The sequence below is a fragment of the Penicillium chermesinum genome, assembly GCF_028974085.1.
Source record: "Penicillium chermesinum strain IBT 19713 chromosome Unknown utg000004l:1.0-3345178.0:1.0-3348027.0, whole genome shotgun sequence".
NCBI lineage: Eukaryota > Fungi > Ascomycota > Eurotiomycetes > Eurotiales > Aspergillaceae > Penicillium > Penicillium chermesinum.
Genome location: NW_026695314.1, coordinates 3,163,158 through 3,180,072, shown reverse-complemented (window position 1 = coordinate 3,180,072; position 16,915 = coordinate 3,163,158). Strand labels below are relative to the sequence as shown.

Genomic DNA, 16,915 nt, shown 5'->3' with positions numbered 1-16,915 from the left:
TGGGAGCGGGTCGCAGTGGGGAGCGCGGGACGCTTTTCATACGCCCAACAGACTGGGGTCCCGATTAGCGGCTTGGCTGTACACCTCCTATTCCTGGCATAGTAGAGCCCCCAAATATAATATATAAAGACGCCCCCCATTTGCGGTAGGGCGAACATTGGATGCTTCGACTTCCCCCGTATATAGAACGCGTCTTTGGGCTCTCTCATCACGCACCGAGGAAGAGCCCTATCCGGAAGGAATCAAAGTGTTCCCCCGGCCTATTGAAGGGTAACACCGGTGGTGTGCTCGCAGGTTGCGAAAATGGGCACAGATCCATACGATGAGGGTGATATCACCGCTGGGAATGTTGGTAAGTGAAGTCTCGGGCTCTCCAGGGGAATCATGCGGAGTCATGCGCTCACGGGATGCCAGTCTATGGAAGCATCTATCTCTACGCCCCGAACAAAGTTGCTCCTATCGTATTTTGCATCATCTTTTTCCTCTCGCTGGTCGGCCATCTTTTCCAATGCCAGTGAGTTCTTTTGCGGCGGTACTTGTCCCGGGCTCTCGACACGATCTAACGATGGAGACAGACGATACCATGCATGGGGGATGATCGGCCTACACACTTTGGCCGCCACTTTGTACGTCGCCGGGTATGGGTTGCGAGCATACGGCTCTCACCACTACATCTATAATCCTGCGGCGTCCGACAGCTCAACGGTCTTGCTCACATATATCATGAGCCAAGTGTTCATTTACGTCTGCCCGTGAGTGGTCGCATTAATCCCCCTCGAATGGAAAGCCCAAGAGTGACTAACGGCAAACACCTTTGCGAATCAATAGCCCTCTCCTCGAACTCTCCAATTACCACGTGCTCAGCCGCGTCTTCTACTATGTCCCTTACCACACGCCGATTAAGCCCGGCAGAGTCTTCTTGGTCTTTGGCACTCTGATGTCCATCGTGGAATTCTTCAACGGGTTGGGGGTTGCTTTTTCGTCCAACCCCAAGGGCCACGAGCAGGGCGCTGGCCGAGCGCTGGTGCTGGTCTCGCTGGCCATTCAAATCTGTGTCATCGGCACCTTCTTCGCCCTGTCGGCCATGTTCTTCCACCGATGCCGCCGTGCGGGGGTGCACAACAAAGCCATCCCGTCGATGATCTACGTGCTGTGGTGCAGCATGGTGTTCATCCTCATCCGGACTATCTTCCGAGTGGTAGAACACTCCGGTAACACCACCCGGGACATGGCCAGCCTCCGCGAAGAGATGAAAATCACCCCTCTGGACCGATACGAGTGGTATTTCTACCTTTTCGAGGGGGCCACGATGCTTGCCAACTCGCTGTGGTGGAACCTGTTTAGCCCCGGTCGCTTCCTCCCCAGAACCACCAACACGTGGATCGGAGAAGACAACAACGAGGTGTCGGTGGAGCCCCCGCGGTTCGAGGAGAGGACGCCGCTGTCGCAGGCCGGCCGCACCTTCATGCAAATCATCACCCTCGGCATGTGGGGGCAGATGTTCCCCAAGCAGCTAAAACAGACCTCCGGCTCCTTTACCGAACTGGACGACTACTCCGGTCGGCGGTTGTAACGCATGCAAACTCGTCCGTCTGAAACATAACGTTGCATCGTTTCGCTTTGCATTCCTTTGATTTTTCCTTTCTCCATCGCGGTCCGGTGTTCACGGTCAAGCTCGCCCTGGAGGCGGGCAATCTGGGTTTGGTCAGGCAAGCATTGCGGTCTTTTTTTTTTTACGAATCCAGGGATTTCCACGGTGTACAATTGTGCTCTGGCGTGCTAATTAGAATATCCTTTTGACCCCCAAAATATCATCGGGCGCTATCTGGCATCTCAGTACGAGCAAACAGGCTGCCTTGCAAGCTTCACCGTAACATGTGGACTGTAACTCACTACTTGCAACCGCCGTTCTAGACCGTAAAAACCCCCGTTCCCAGTCTTTGACGCGTGTGCATCTAGAGCAGGCGTCGAAGGGTACGAGGTTCCACTTGAGGTGATTAGGTCGTTTCGAAGGGCAGATTGGCCCCAATCCTTGGGGCCTGAAATCTTGTAGCCGAAATGGTATTTGCAACGGTTACCCGAATCGCCCCCCGTCCGGGTCACCGATCAGCATTGAGCAATCTCGAGGCGAGCACGAGCTGGCGATAGCTTATTAACAACGGGGGCCCCTGTTGGACTCGTGATAGACTCGTGACAGGTTCATGCGACACCCCTGTCAATTCCTCCCTTTAAAAACGTCCGGGCACAACACCGCAGGATCCCCAACGATGGAGGGGGGGGGATGCATCCATACGCGTGGGCCGTGTGGCAATCTGTGTCCCACAGTTTATTGCTGTGGCATGTTGACCAAGCCACATGAGCCCTACCCTTGGCTCGGTTAGGGACTGGGAAATGATGAGAAGTTCTCGCTCTGCTTGGGAGGAGGTCACGTGAGACTTGACGACGTGAACTTCCAGGTTTCGCCGGAACGGACTGGCCAGCATCTTCATTCTCGTCGCGTCTATGCCGGAAGAAACAGATGCTCTTCTAGGAAGCAGCCGGCGATCACGTTCGGCTTCCTTGTCCCATTATCTGCGTGATGAAATCGACACGCGCCACAGCCATTGGATTCTTTTGGTCTGCTATGTGATCACCGGCTTACTGGACAGCTCGGCCGTGTTGATCTGGGGGAGCTTCGTGTCCATGCAGACGGGCAACTCTGTGTATTTTGGGCTGGGGCTTGTGGGCCCCAGCGATGACCGGTGGATCAAATCTGGTGTCTCGATTGCGGGCTTTTGCCTGGGGTCTTTCGTTTTCTCTACTTTGCACAGGCTGTTCCCGCCTCGACACCGCTGGGTGCTGATGAGCTCGTTCCTGATCCAAGTAGTATGCATTGGGATCGCTGCTTCAATTGTTACAATCTATCGGCCTACTCGGGACACCCCTCTGGGCTGGCTTGTGCTCCTCCTCTGGTTCTTGTTTCAGCACAATCAAGCGGCCAGGCCGTGGCCAGTCGGGTACTGCGATGCAACGGCTTGACCAGCGTTGTTCTCACCAGCGTCTATTGCGACTTATTCTCCCATCCGGATCTAGTGGTCCTTGGGGATGCCGAGGGGCTGCGACGAGCTGCAGCAATCACTTGCCTCATGTTTGGGACCGTGCTAGGCGGACTGTGGGCACATAGTTCCGTCGGAATGATGGGAGCCCTTTGGATGGCCGCTGTCTTGAAAGCTCTTATTATCTTTACATGGTTCGGGTGGAAAAAGAAGCAATTATAGGAGGGGCCTGTGTTCAGCAAGCTTTACATTTCTTCAAGTGGCCTCCTGAAACATCTATGGATCCAGACTGGCTATGGATCCAGACTGGCACTCGTTTTTACCGAAGACGAGCGATCGAATACCAGCAGAGTATTGGCTTTTACAAGTTATTGGAGAGCGGGCAAGCCCCCACAAATACAGATGCAAGAACCGATCGACCTCTTGTATACAAACGGTCTTAATTGATATACAAATTGCTAATTCGACAAATCAATGGTCGGGATCTCACTCATATGGAGCTTGGAGCTTCCATATGGCCGAAGCGTCACATTGAAGGCATCGCCAAGACATTTGCGGTCGCCTTTTGGAATGGGCGATCCAGGTACAGCGCCCCGGAACATCGGCCAGTCAATTAGACATCCCTTAGCAGACATTGACATGGGCAACGCGCCGTCTTCGAACACCGGAGACGGCAAGACACCTGAACCAGCGTCATAGCTTATAGTTGACGGGTCAATCGCCACATTCCACTCGGTACTATTCAGAAAGATATAGTCTTTGGCCTCAGAGGGATAGGTGCCGGCCGCATAGGCAGATTGGTTGTTATAGTACTTTGGCGGCCCGGAAGAAATGTCCGGCGTGATGTACAGCGCGTATAAGAGAGCACCCTGGTAGACGGCAACAGTATCGTTGGCTCGAGGGAGGATCTGCGGCGACATTCCAATTTCGTAGGTCAAGTCCGTCTTGCCGCTGGGGATGTGGAATTCCATCAATCCAGTCTGAGAATCCACTGGCGGAGTGCCGTTCGCTCCTTGCATGCGAACGCCTGTGGACCAACTGGGAACTCGCAGATAGAACTGGAATGGCGTCTCGCTATCAATGCTGTATCTCAAGACATTTGCAAATGGGTAGTCCGTTTGGCAATCGACCGTGACAGACGCTCCCTGGATCTGTGTTTCCACATGCCCTGGGCTAAGTAGACCGTGAACCAGGCCCGTGTCTCCCTTTTTCACATAACTGTACATAGTGAACTTGGGGAGGCCCTGGGGATGATTCACCGTGCAGCATGGATAGTTGGGCTCCATACCGAACGTTTCACTGAGTGAGTTGTCATCATAGAATGGCGTCGCTGAAAGGTTCATGGCGAAGGGTTGATTTGGCTCGGTCATGTACTGATGAGCCCACCAGTCTCCCGTCAAGGCGGCAGGCAAAGCGTTGAAAGCAGTCAATTCTGCGCGTTCTGCGTAATAGGGATCGCCAATCGCAAAGTAATTGTATGCTAGCGAGCGAGTAGATGGTCTCGACGTCCGTACAGAGCTCAGATCCGTAGTAAGGATTGAGGCCGTTCATGCGCTCGTCCGCCAAAATTGAGCCACTGGGAGAGCCATGGTACTCGAATGTCCAGTTTACCTATGACCTGTGAGTGCGCAGTCAAGATGTGACTAGCCCTGAGGAAGCTTACCCCATTTTTCGCGGTTTCAAGAAGGGAATCGTTCAACGTCGATCGGCGTAGAACGGCAGCGTACTTTAAACCTAGCCTCGAGTTAACCTCGAATCACGGAGGGGAAGTCTTCTGAGACTTTACCTTCTGCGATGGTGACACCATGCAGAAACTGCCAATTCTCGTCGGTCACCGACTGAGGCAAGTTGTAGAGATCTTCCTTGATGTAAGTGCCCTCCGCATACCAGTCTTCCCACTTGTAGGCATATTTGTGAATCATCTCGATGTTCTCCTTCAGCGTCTCGGTCTGGTTCCCCGGGTGATGGTCCAGAAGCCATTGCAAACTGACAATCATATCCTCTGCGCGAGCGCGAAACCAGACGAAGTCGTCGGGGGTCGGCTTGTCCCCTTCATGATATATCATCCCGGTCCCGTTGTTCTTCAGCATAGAGTTCATAAGACCGTTGAAGCGATACAGGGCATTGAGGATCGGGGCTTCGTAGGTTGAATTCGCCTCGACAAGGTTCGTAAGCCCTAAGAATCTGCGCTCAATATTAGCGTACACGCACACAGATAGGCGGCAATTGGGAATCCAGAAAATATACATTAAGGTCCGCGCCCAGATCATTCTCTCCCCGCTCTCCAGGGTTTCCGGCCCAATCCATCCATCGGGCTGTATCAAATTGAGCACAGTCTCGACAACCTGATGGACCTGCCCCTTGAGGCGCTCATCTTGCGTCGTGTACGCCAAAGGCACTATAGCATTGACCCAGTACGGTAGGGCCTCGTTCAGGTCACTATATTCGGAATTCCCACCAGTCCAGGAGGAGTCAGCGACAAAGGTCCAGAAATCATACAAATGACCGCCGAGGCCTGCTGCGGATGTCTCGAGTTCCGATTTCAGCCATCCATTTGGAGTAATACTACCCAACGGAAGTGGGTCATATGTAAATGGAGCCACTAAACCCAGTCAGCAGATGCCTCAAGGCCAGTCGGTACAGCTGTATATCCAGGTCACATACGATCTGAGGAAGCTGTTGCGACATCCACGAGATTCAGCGTGGCTGCGAACGGGAGAAGCCAACGAGCCAACGCAAGCGGCTGCATCTTGACGCTGGAGCACTTGAGCAAAAAGGGGCGATCCAATTAATGAAGCATGTCAAACATGATTCACCGATGTGCGGGTGGAACTTTGACCTTTATATCAGTAGAGCCAAGCGTCATACTTTCCGGGGTAAATGGGGTTGTGGAGATAATGAGGGGCGATGCAACTTTGCGGCATCAGCCGATAGGCGTCGATAGGCGTCGGTATATTTGGTGTAGGCTTGTAGGCCTTGCATCCCACCAATGGAGGATTCTTGCAGATCATTTTCGTGTTTGTCCACGGACTGCGGAGTATCCGTGCCCTTTCGCTACGCTGCGACCCCCCCACTCGCTTCCGCTCGTGGGTGCACCACGCTTTCTTCACCAACCACGCTTTTATCACCAATTTTTATCACACCACGCAATTGGCTATCTCAACCACCCAACATGCCTAAATCGTCCAATTTTAGCGAAGATCAAATGGTTAAGGCCGTCGTATTCGCTATAGCCGAAAAAAAATTAAATATCTCGAAAATTGCATGTGAATTCGACGTATCTTAAGAAACCCTCGATTTATGCATCAAAAAGGATAAATCGTCTCCTACTCCAAAGGATTTGCATCGGAACAATCTCCGTGCGTTCCAGGAGAAGGCCTTGATCAACTGGATCGTGAAAATGCATAGTTTGAATCTTTCTCCTACTGCTGTAGTTATAGAAGCGTGGGCAAATCAAGCGCTTTCCCGAGCTAGTTAAGAAAAATCGATTAGCAAGAAAAAGATCAAATTAATCAACTAAACTAGTAATAAATAACTAATAATCTAAATAAAATAACTCTCCAGTCTCTTCTGCTTCCCTTGCATTATTAATAGATCTTTGAATACTCTCCTGAGTGCGTTGAATTGGTTTGAAACCATACGCTTTCTCGAGTTGTTTATCAAGTTTCCTTTTTTCAGCTATATTTTCCTTCTCTTTTCTTTGTCGAATTGAACGATTTGCATCACGAGACCGTAGGATACCATCTTGGCTAAGTGGTTTAACCTGTCGTTTAGTATAAACACGACGTTGGGGGGCTTGTGCAGCCCGAACACGTCGAAGTGAATCTTGTGTCATCGCAAGCTCCTCGAGTTTATCCAACTGATGTTTGAAGTTTTTAGCGATATTTTGCTGGGTTTTTTCCGAATTTTCTTTTATATCTCTGATAATTTTTGCCTGATTTCGTTCGAGCGTTTTAATAGTAGTTGGAGGGCTATTTTCCACGCTAGAAGATAGAAATTCCGGAGATGGTGTACGTACACCTGGTATCCGAAGTTCCGGGATATCGACATCAGGAATAACCATCTGATTTGATAAATTGGCCACGATTTGTTCACCATTAACTGGATAAATTCCACGTTCTTTGAAAGACGTGCGAATAATTCGTGCGTTGAAGGCCTTTTTGCGAATTGGACCAATAATCCGGAGAAAATCAGCTTTTCCGTACGGTCGGCCTCTCCAGAATGATAACTCATTATTCATAAGCCGAAATTGTTGTTTATAATTCAAAAATGGCTTTCCATCAAGTGGTTGACAGATATGAGTCGAATGTGGTAAAAATGCAAATGGAATAATCGAATTTTGTTCACATTTTTGAAGGAATTCAAGGGTAAGATGTGCACCATGACCGTCGAATAAAAGATACCGTTTTTCACCACTTTTTAACCGGTCGGAAGTAGCAGTAGCAGCGATAAAATGATCTAGCCAAGCAAGGGCTAATTCATCAGTTATCCAACCATTTTGCGATATTGCAGCAGCGGAATTGAGTGGAAGATTATCGCTACCATCAAACCACGCTTCCATAAAGTTACCCGTGCTTTTAAAGATAAATAACGGATCCATTAACCATCCATCGGCTGCAATGCATTCAACTGCAGTAATATTTTCGCCTCGTTCAGATTCAGCCAAATTAGGACAAGATGACGAAGATCCAATAACGTTTCGAGATCGACCTTGACCAGGTTGGAAACCGCATTCGTCGAAGTTGTAAACTAGCCGTGCAGGAACATCTCGGAGGAGAAATTCAAGCTGATCGTACCAATGAGCAAGAAAACCAGCATCTTCCGCTTGAATTCGTTTCAATTCTTTGGTTTTCTGTTTTACTGGTGCTAGTTGTAGATGTTTTGGAAGGCGTTCGATAAAACGATAGGCCCACATCTTGCTAACCTGTTTTTCTTGACCAGCTCGGGAAAGCGCTTGATTTGCCCACGCTTCTATAACTGCAGCAGTAGGAGGAAGATTCCAACTATGCATTTTCACGATCCAGTTGATCAAGGCCTTCTCCTGGAACGCACGGAGATTGTTCCGATGCGAATCCTTTAGAGTAGGAGACGATTTAGCCTTTTTGATGCGTGAATTGAGGGTTTCACGAGATACGTCGAATTCACGTGCAATTTTCGAGATATTCGGTTTTTTTTTCGGCTATAGCGAATGCGACGGCCTTAACCATTTGATCTTCGCTAAAATTGGACGATTTAGGCATGTTGGGTGGTTAAGATAGCCAATTGCGTGGTGTGATAAAAATTGGTGATAAAAGCGTGGTTGGTGAAGAAAGCGTGGTGCACCCACGAGCGGAAGCGAGTGGGGGGTCGCAGCGTAGCGAAGGGCACGGATATTGCCGGCCTTATCCCCATTGGAACGGGGTTTCGCCATAAACGGTAGGCTCGTCGGGCGATCCTCAGTCGAAGCAGCATCAGGAACAGCAGATGACACCAACCAGCAAACAGTGGCTGGCCAGGGCAAGTTCTCAGAGTTTAGTTCGGGAGCCTTGGGTGATTTATAACCTTGGTGAGCACGGAAACCCTTAATCCGCATGAGATGCGCAATAGAGTAGATTCCCAATTATGGCTTACTAGTGTAACTAGTTGTTTCGTTTTAATAGCCTAAGCTAGGGCCAGAGGTACCGTAGGTGGATACTAGTATATCACGATGACGCACGAGTCCTAGTCCCTCGTCGCAGTACTTCGGATTATCCGAGACGCGGGAGAGGTCTCAGTTGGGAGTTAGCTACTAGTTAATTAACCGCCTAGATAGTTACCTACATTCTAAGGTCCCAAGGTTAGCCGCTTGTCTATTAGCAATACGCAGGTTTCCTGCAGGAAAAGCCCTGAGAGCCCGCTCGGCTAATACTAGAAGAAAATGCGATAGTAGATAGTTCTATACTAGTACGCATTCCGGTCTTTATTTAAAAATTATCCGATACATTGCCCTTCGTGGCCAAGTTAAACCCGGATCGCCGTCCCATTCTCCACGCGGACAAACTCGAGAAATTCCTCCAAGTCATGGTGCTTTGGGGTGCCCACCAAAAACACTGCGGGCTTTCCATACGGTGCCGGGATCAGTGCAGTGTGGCCACCCCGATATTCCTTGCCTGACCACACATGCGTGTAAAGTTGATCCTCTCCGGGGAAATACGCTGCTACGCTTTGCTGGCCTGGGTCTAACACGGGCGCAACGTACAGGTCGGCGCCAAGGAAGAAGCTTTGATAGCTGATCTGCTGAGCCTTCTTGTCCTCTGGATAATAAACCACCGGCATCCGCACCAACGGCCAGCCTTTCCGTTTGCTTTCGGTATCCAAGATCCGACGTCGGTAGGTCGCAAGGCTGCGGAACATGCGAGCATTATACGCGTGGTAGGCATAGGTTGACGTATTGGTGTAGAACTGCGCGTTGACCCCAGGGACGTTCCCCTCGTGTGACCGGAAAACCGAGCTAGATACCGCAGCGAGCTCTCCCCAGCGACCAAGGAGCTCAGCAGAGCGATTGACGATTCCGTGGCTATCCCAAGTGGTCGTATATCCACCAATCTCGACATGTCCGTGTGCATATCCAGAAAGACCCATATGTCCCAGGACTGTGACGGCAGATTTGATGCCATCATTCACGCCCCAATTGGTATTCTGCTTACCATCAGTATTCCTCCATGCGACCACAGAGCATATTACGGATAACTTACTTGATCCCCAGCCCAGTATAGGTTCATGTGGCGGTTGGCAGACATTGACGAGGAGCGGTGGAACAGAACCGCGTCTGCAACTGCAGGCACACGATCAATAAGCGAGTGGTGTAAATGAGCCCAGTCGCGAGGATATTCGTTATGGTAGAGCATTGGGTCAATGCTTGTGTTCGCCAGTCGAGTGTCCGGGAGGACAGGTGTGTATTCACCAAAATCACACATGTAGCCAGACACGTTCGCACTCCATACCTGTTCAATCATCACTCGCTGGAACCAAGCACAGGCAGCTGGGTTAGTAAGGTCCACAATCCCAGCCTCGATCCCGGGCCCGCTGGAAATGATCGACGTGCTGTTTGTGGTGGAGTTGTGAATCATATAGCCTCCGTTCGTGGCCTCGGAGTAGAGGTCCCGCCGATAGCCATCCGGCTTGCTGCTGACATTCGCCAAGAATGGGTTGATGTAAGACAAAGTGCGCACGTTGTGCTGGTCGAGAAGTCCTTGGACGAACTCGTTCCAGGATGGATACAAATCGGAATCAGCCTCCCAGTTCCACCATAACCGTGAGATATTCAGCCCGTTTAGGTAGGATGCACTCTGTGAATGCGTACCGCACCAGTCCTGCAGCCAAACCCCTGCAATGGGACAGGACTGGTGCAAGCCATGTTGCACGATTTGTTGGACTTTCTCTTGCCCACCTTGGATGCCCAAAATAGCGCCTGTTGGCCGAGTCAGCAAAAAATACCGAATCTAGAAAGACGGCGAATCTCGTCTCTTACCGGTGTCAACCCAACGAGGAAGCTCTGGCATTTTCCCCGTATATGCCGTCAGCATGGAGATTCCGTTCAGCATGTCACTTGCTTGCATAAAATAGCCATCGACCCTGAGAGCAGCATATCGAACGGTCACGGCCTCTGGGTCCCGGAAATCAAAGTTCGCATAAGCCGTGCTTCTCTCCGACAGGTGGAACACGCGCGACTTCGAAGTGATGTATTGGGGCACTGCGCTATACGTTGTGAATCGATCGCCCCCCGAGAAAAAGCTTTCCTCGCTCTCGAGGTGCGTGGTGGGCTGGTCGCCGCGGCCGACTCCCTGTTCACGTGAGAAAATTGGCACTGATTGGTTTTTCAGTGATGCAAACGATGCCTGGGCACCTAGTCCATAGATCTGCTCTGAGGATGAAGATCGGTAGGTCAAGAACAAGTTGTTCAACGAGCGGGCGGACAGACCAGGATTGAGGTCTGTATAGAACGCAACCCGGTCTGGGAGGTCGGCCGGGACGTAGAAGCCCAGAGAGAAGATGGCAGTTGAGCTACCACAGCCGGACAATTGGCCCTGGATAACGATCGCATGACTGCTTGCACTGCTGCTCCACGGTTGTGGACGGACATGCTGAATCTGCTGCGACGTGCACTTGCTCTTGTTCACCTCAGTGATCTTGAAATTACCACTCGAATCCACGATACGATCCCGCCCAGCACTTGCACTGAGAAATGGTTGATTGGGCGGGGTTTCCCAGATGGTGGTATTATTCTGATCTGTGACTAGCAGGTGGTTTGCGCCCTTATTGACGGTGATCCGAAACCCATTGCCCAGATCCCACCAGCTCTGGGATGCGAAGGACAGACAGGCCAGCGATGACCACGACAAGACGTTGAGGACTAGCATCCTTCAGCTAAGGCTCTCAAACCCCTTTGACATGAGAGCGAACTGCTAATTTAAACCTGACAAATCTGCGGAAGCTGGCCGGGGAGGTTCCAGATCTCTGGAACTCGCGAAAAATGGCATGACTGCATGTCGATCGGATTCTTGGTATCATCTTTGGTCGCCAGCGTCGATGGCAAAACGCCCCCACAACAAGTGGGGTGTCGGCTCGAGTCGAGGTCTCCGTCGGCAAAGCAATCATCGCCAACCCCCCTCAGCCTCTGCATGAATCCCCCACAGGCCAAGATTCTCCAAGGGGGGCTGAAGCCGACCAGGTGGGTCTCCCCAAGTCACCAATCAACCTCCCCTTGGCCTGTTTCAATCGGTCAAGATTAGCGCAAAGCACGCCTTGGGTCGGGCAAATGACCTAATAGCTCGTGCTCTGTTGGAGCTGCTTATTCATGCCTCCTCAAGGTCTTTGCTCTTCATGATGTTTCACATAGTACTGGATCAATAGCTTTGAGTGCTGCGATAAGCAGCTTATTTTATATTAACTTCAAGTGGAACGTTGTTTTGCTCTCCTTGAACATGATTATATACGGAAGGTAAAGCCAACCCAGCTAGTTTCATACGGATGTGCCCCATGCAGTAGGAGAGCGGCTCATTTCAAATGCAATGTGGGATGCACCAACAATAGCGCTATGTTTCAGAATTGGAGTGTCCACACGCCGGCCGTCGACCTTGAGACTTTTGATGTAGGGCTTTTCAGGGGCTCCAGGAGCTGTGATCACAAGAGTCCTGTCTGGCTTATGAGTGGGCCGACCTCCATTGGTCGCTGCAGCCGGCAAGCGGATTGCGATTTTCTCGAAGAATGGCGAACCAACAATATACTCATCGCTGGCCGGATTCACCGGGTAAAAGCCAAGAGCGGAGAACACATACCATGCACTCATTTGGCCGAGATCATCGTTTCCACTTAGTCCGCTGCTCGTAGCATTATAATTAGCCCAGGCAACCTCTCGGATTGTCTCTGCGGCGCGGTCAGGGAACCCAAGCGCGGAATAGAAGTAGGGGACGTGGTGACTAGGCTCATTGGAATCTGGTTTCGGGGAATGTCCAAGTCAGCTCATATAGACGCATCCTGAATCTGAGCCTGGTGAAGACGCACGCTCATTGTGTCCGCCCTGGAAATAGACGTCTAGCCTGTCACGCATCGCAGTCCGACCTCCAAAAAGCCGAGCTAGCCCATGCACATCGTGCATTACATCAAATGTGTACACCTGGCAGTTTTCTTCAGACACGTCATCACAGACAGTTGCGTTGTAATGGCACTTACCCAATCATCTCCCTCAGTCCATCCCCAGGTATTGTTTGCCCACGTCCCATTACGATTGCGAGCTTGCATGAACTTCGTATCATTGTTCCACAAGTGTCGATAGTTGTAGCTTCGATCCCGAAGAGCGGAAATCGATTTAGCGTCTGCGCCGGCATGAGAAGCCACAATGGAGCATGCGAAGTCGTCGAATGCGTAATCCAAAGTCCGGCTTCCTGACTCGGACCAGCCGTCATTTGGAACCCATCCGATATCTTTGTAGGCCGTGAGTCCAGCTCGTACTTCGTATGATGTGTTTGGCTCTCGATCGTAGTAAAGCGTCTCGGTGTCATGGTCAGGTGGAGTGTAAGCGTCTTTCTTGACCGCAGCCCAAGCCTTTTGCAAATCAAAATCTCTGAAGCCCCGCTCCAGCGCATTGGCAATGAGTACGTCTGCATTAGTTGCAATCATTATGTTCGTCTCGACCATATTAGCCCACATAGGGAGCCATCCAGACCAGTCGAATATCTGGAGCAGTGTTCGCATCATGTTATTCACCTTTTCTGGCGCTAAGAGGGTTAGGAGAGCATGTTCTGCTCTGTACGTATCCCAGATTGACCAAGATTGAAAGTAAGAGTCGTTACTCGTATGGACTTGGTCTGTATATCCAGAGTAGAATGTACGCGCAACCCCGTTTTTGGACACTGGTTCCGAAAAGTCACTCGGATACTGCAACGCATGAAAAAGGCCCGTGTAGAATATAGTCCGAGGAGAATGATCAGAGTCAGTTTGGTTCACGCCCTCGACGGTGATCCGCCCAAGTTTTTCCAGCCAGGCTTCTTTCACATCTTCCACAGTATGCTCAAACTTGGTGTCATCGGATATCTCGAAATCCAAATTACGACGTGCTTGCTCCACGCTAACATAGGAAATGCCGGTTCGTACTTCGACCATGGACACGTTGCGATCAAATCTGACAAATGCTCCGGTGAAGTTCCCGTGTCGGTGATCCACGTTTTCGTATAGTTTGTTCCCTTCTGTGACACCTTGCGACACAAATGGCTCGGAGAATCGGGAAACAAAATAGCCTTTGAAAGACGTCGCATGATCTGGTCCTAATAGATAGTCTTGACGCTCAGTATTGTAGCCATATATCTCTTTCCTGGCAGAGTCTACATGGACATCTCCCGTCCAATTCCGCCGTGAGACCTCTATGAACACCCAAGGCTCCGGCTTCTCCTCCGGGGACTCATTACAACCTTGAAATTGGAATCGAATTCGACCCGCATGCGCATTAGCAGACAGTGAAACCTACCACGGCGTTAGCAAACCGGGTATCGTGGGTTGTTATTCTACCTCCCCTTTCGGCCATGCTTACTTGTATTGATTTCTGGTGGGATTCGGTATTTGAGGAAGAGGTAAAGCCGGATGATAGATTGAATTCAGTTTGGCGCTTTCGCGTCCGGCCGTTGGCGCCTTTTTCCACATCCAAAGGAACTGTACCCGCGCCCCCTGTATCGTTCTTCACGTCAGCTCTTGTTTGTACCATGCTCAATCATTCCAACAAGAGCGCATTTACCTGGATTGGGGCCACCTCCTGCCGCCTCGGCGGTGGCGTTCCAGTCACGACCGATCAATTGTGTCGCGTCCAGGAGCACTTCGTACACATATGGTGTACTCTTCTCATCTTCCTTTCGGAACGCCAGACCTCGATTTTCGAAAAGCGGTTGCACTTTTCCAACCCCGGGAGTTATCACCACTTGGCCAGCTTCCCCCATCCAAATGGCGGGCTGGTGGGTTGCCTGAAAGCCGTGGATGATGCGATCGCCATCTCCGTATGGGACTTGCGAGATGAAGTTCTCTCTAGTTTGGGGTGTCCATCGGGTCATTGCGAAGGGAGGAGCCACCGAGGGAATCATCCCGCCATTGCTGTTAGGTGAAGGGCCATACGTGCCAATCAGAGGATTGACATATTCCAGCACACCGATATTCTGGTGGAAGTCGGAGTTTTTGCGCATGCAGGAGCTCGATTGCACTGTTGGCCTCGCCTGGCTCTGACCGAACGCCGCGAGAAGCACCCAGGCAGGATGCATGATGCACACGGTGCGGGGAGCGGTGAAAATGGAGGGACGAACAGGCGGGAAAAGGGTGGTCTTCGGGGCCCCTGAAGTATTATTTACCGCAGCATCACTCGGCTCCTTAGATCTGTGCGGCTTTCGAGGTCAATCTAGAGGGCGCCAGGCTCGAGGACATTGGATCTTGAATCCCTCGGGGTTGCTCCGGGGTTCCTCGCGGGGTTGTGGGGAGAGTTGCATTGGTGGCTGAATTTAAGGGGTGCGCGGGGTCCATGTCCACATTGATCATCCTGAATGCGGAGAGGAAAAAGTTGGAACGTGGAGAGAGCTCCGGTCGTACTTAGCATCGATGGTCCATCAATTCTGCGGGCTGACGTATTGAAGAAGATTGCAAAAGATCTCCAGAAGCTCCCCCTAGAAGGAACTGCTAAGACCACGTAGCAGGGGACTTTTGGCTGTAACTTCCAAGGTTGGAGAATTGTAGTGCCGTGGGTGTAGGACTGTACTTACTTTTACATACTTCTAGGACTATTTCACTACTTGTATACCTCTTGCCTTCTTTTCTCCGGTCCCATTCCCTACGAATACTTTGCTGTGCAACGCCTAAAAATAGACGCCACCAGCCTCGTCACCGCCAAGAAATCAGGCACAACAGACAAACAGATCAAAACATTGCGGCATGCGCCATTCCTGACGCGTCCCCCCCTCTCCAGCTTGGGGATCCTTAAATTGCAATAACTTGAATACGGAGCCATTCTCGTCTTGTTCGCATCCTCCCCTTTGTCCGCCATGCCTGTCGTGTATACGCATTTGGGCGCCCGAGCGCTCGATGCCGCCCCGCATCTGGTCCAACGCAGTCTGACTGTGAACCACACTCAGGCGATTACCTTAGGGATTATGGCGGTATATGTTGTCGCAATAGCCCTGCTTTGGAATCTGCCCTATGTTCGCTATGTCCTCTGGCCTTTCAAAGTGAGTGCATCTATCCTCGGCTTTGGTCCTGGGAAAGTGCCCTTCAGCTCACGTAAACACTGAACCTCAGATGCTTGTCATTGCATTCCATGAGTAGGTCGACACACGATTTGCAGAGAGGAACACTCGACTGATGATATCCCCCAGATTTGGCCATGCGATCACCGCTTGCTGCACAGGAGGACGAGTCAAGTCTATCTCCCTTGATCCCCATGAAGGAGGTGTCACCCACATGCAAGGCGGGATCAGTGCCATTACACTTCCCGCAGGTTATCTGGGCTCCTCTATCATCGGCGCCCTGTTGATCTTCGCCGGGTTTGACATCGTGGCAAGCAAGATCGCAAGTATTGTTCTGGGTGTCTGCTTCCTCCTCACTCTTTGGTGGGCCCGTAAGGATTGGTTGACGATTATGACTATCATTCTTGCTGTGGGCCTACTGGTAGCTTTTTGGTTCATTGCCCATGGAGAAGCTTTGCGATGGATCGTGGTGAGTCACCAATCAGCTGCCCGGCCCTCGAATCAACCTCCCTTTCCAGACTGACCATAAACAGCTCTTTATCGGTGTAATGTCCGCTCTTTATAGTGCATGGGATATTGTAAGTGTCTCCCCTCCAAAAATAAAGAAACAGCGATGCCATGCTGACGATGCAGTGTGATGATTTGATTCTTCGCAAAGTCAATACCTCCGACGCTAGCGTCTTCGCCCAGAAGTACGGAGGATCCTCCCAATGCTGGGGTGTGATCTGGGTCATCATCTCTCTTCTGTTCATGGCGGTCGGCATAATCGGTGGAATCGCAGCATTCCCAGAGTCTTTCAGCCAACAGGAAAATGACTCCAAGCATTTTATCCCCACTTGAGCGTAAGGTTGACGATGAATTCGGAATGTTTTGAAAGGGGGAAATCATACAGCGCACCATTCATTTACGCCGAGAACTTGGAAGTGTCTTGAATGCTCGCCACGTGTTGACCCGTCAATTAAGTCCGCCCCCTGAACGACGCAACGTCTTGTCCGGGTGCTCCAATTAGCTCTGAGGTTCAAATCGTAGGGTGAAAACGCGCTATCAAGTATCGCCGCACCACGGCATCTGCCGCAGACTGGGATGGTCCAGATATATCTGACATGATAGCAAATCCGGCTTTGCTTTTTCGTTTCGTTTCCTCTGGGC

The 16,915-nt window shown here is 51.0% G+C and overlaps 7 protein-coding genes across 7 annotated transcripts; 3 read left to right on the top strand and 4 right to left on the bottom strand.

The window, feature by feature from the left end:
* Window positions 1–303: 303 nt before the first annotated feature.
* Window positions 304–1,573, top strand: N7468_006105 (putative RTA1 domain protein; the record flags this gene model as incomplete). Its single annotated transcript, XM_058475401.1, has 4 exons — window positions 304–352; window positions 415–514; window positions 576–752; window positions 829–1,573. 4 exons carry the CDS (start codon window positions 304–306, stop codon window positions 1,571–1,573), a joined length of 1,071 nt encoding a protein of 356 aa, XP_058331141.1.
* A 929-nt stretch (window positions 1,574–2,502) lies between these two features.
* Window positions 2,503–3,018, top strand: N7468_006104 (YoaK family protein; the record flags this gene model as incomplete). Its single annotated transcript, XM_058475400.1, has 1 exon — window positions 2,503–3,018. One exon carries the CDS (start codon window positions 2,503–2,505, stop codon window positions 3,016–3,018), a length of 516 nt encoding a protein of 171 aa, XP_058331140.1.
* Window positions 3,019–3,493: 475 nt separating this feature from the next.
* On the bottom strand, window positions 3,494–5,784 carry N7468_006103 (uncharacterized protein; the record flags this gene model as incomplete). The annotated part of the gene is made up of 5 exons (XM_058475399.1): window positions 3,494–4,515; window positions 4,647–4,653; window positions 4,699–4,769; window positions 4,822–5,637; window positions 5,700–5,784. 5 exons carry the CDS (start codon window positions 5,782–5,784, stop codon window positions 3,494–3,496), a joined length of 2,001 nt encoding a protein of 666 aa, XP_058331139.1.
* Window positions 5,785–9,014: 3,230 nt separating this feature from the next.
* On the bottom strand, window positions 9,015–11,413 carry N7468_006102 (uncharacterized protein; the record flags this gene model as incomplete). The annotated part of the gene is made up of 3 exons (XM_058475398.1): window positions 9,015–9,692; window positions 9,749–10,380; window positions 10,525–11,413. The coding sequence occupies 3 exons, from the start codon at window positions 11,411–11,413 to the stop codon at window positions 9,015–9,017; spliced, it is 2,199 nt and encodes a 732-aa protein (XP_058331138.1).
* Window positions 11,414–12,015: 602 nt separating this feature from the next.
* N7468_006101 (glycoside hydrolase family 92 protein) lies at window positions 12,016–13,655 on the bottom strand (the record flags this gene model as incomplete). Its single annotated transcript, XM_058475397.1, has 2 exons — window positions 12,016–12,405; window positions 12,726–13,655. The coding sequence occupies 2 exons, from the start codon at window positions 13,653–13,655 to the stop codon at window positions 12,016–12,018; spliced, it is 1,320 nt and encodes a 439-aa protein (XP_058331137.1).
* A 575-nt stretch (window positions 13,656–14,230) lies between these two features.
* N7468_006100 (uncharacterized protein) lies at window positions 14,231–14,794 on the bottom strand (the record flags this gene model as incomplete). Its single annotated transcript, XM_058475396.1, has 1 exon — window positions 14,231–14,794. One exon carries the CDS (start codon window positions 14,792–14,794, stop codon window positions 14,231–14,233), a length of 564 nt encoding a protein of 187 aa, XP_058331136.1.
* Window positions 14,795–15,565: 771 nt separating this feature from the next.
* On the top strand, window positions 15,566–16,606 carry N7468_006099 (M50 family metallopeptidase; the record flags this gene model as incomplete). The annotated part of the gene is made up of 5 exons (XM_058475395.1): window positions 15,566–15,748; window positions 15,819–15,841; window positions 15,896–16,235; window positions 16,300–16,344; window positions 16,400–16,606. The coding sequence occupies 5 exons, from the start codon at window positions 15,566–15,568 to the stop codon at window positions 16,604–16,606; spliced, it is 798 nt and encodes a 265-aa protein (XP_058331135.1).
* Window positions 16,607–16,915: the final 309 nt, after the last annotated feature.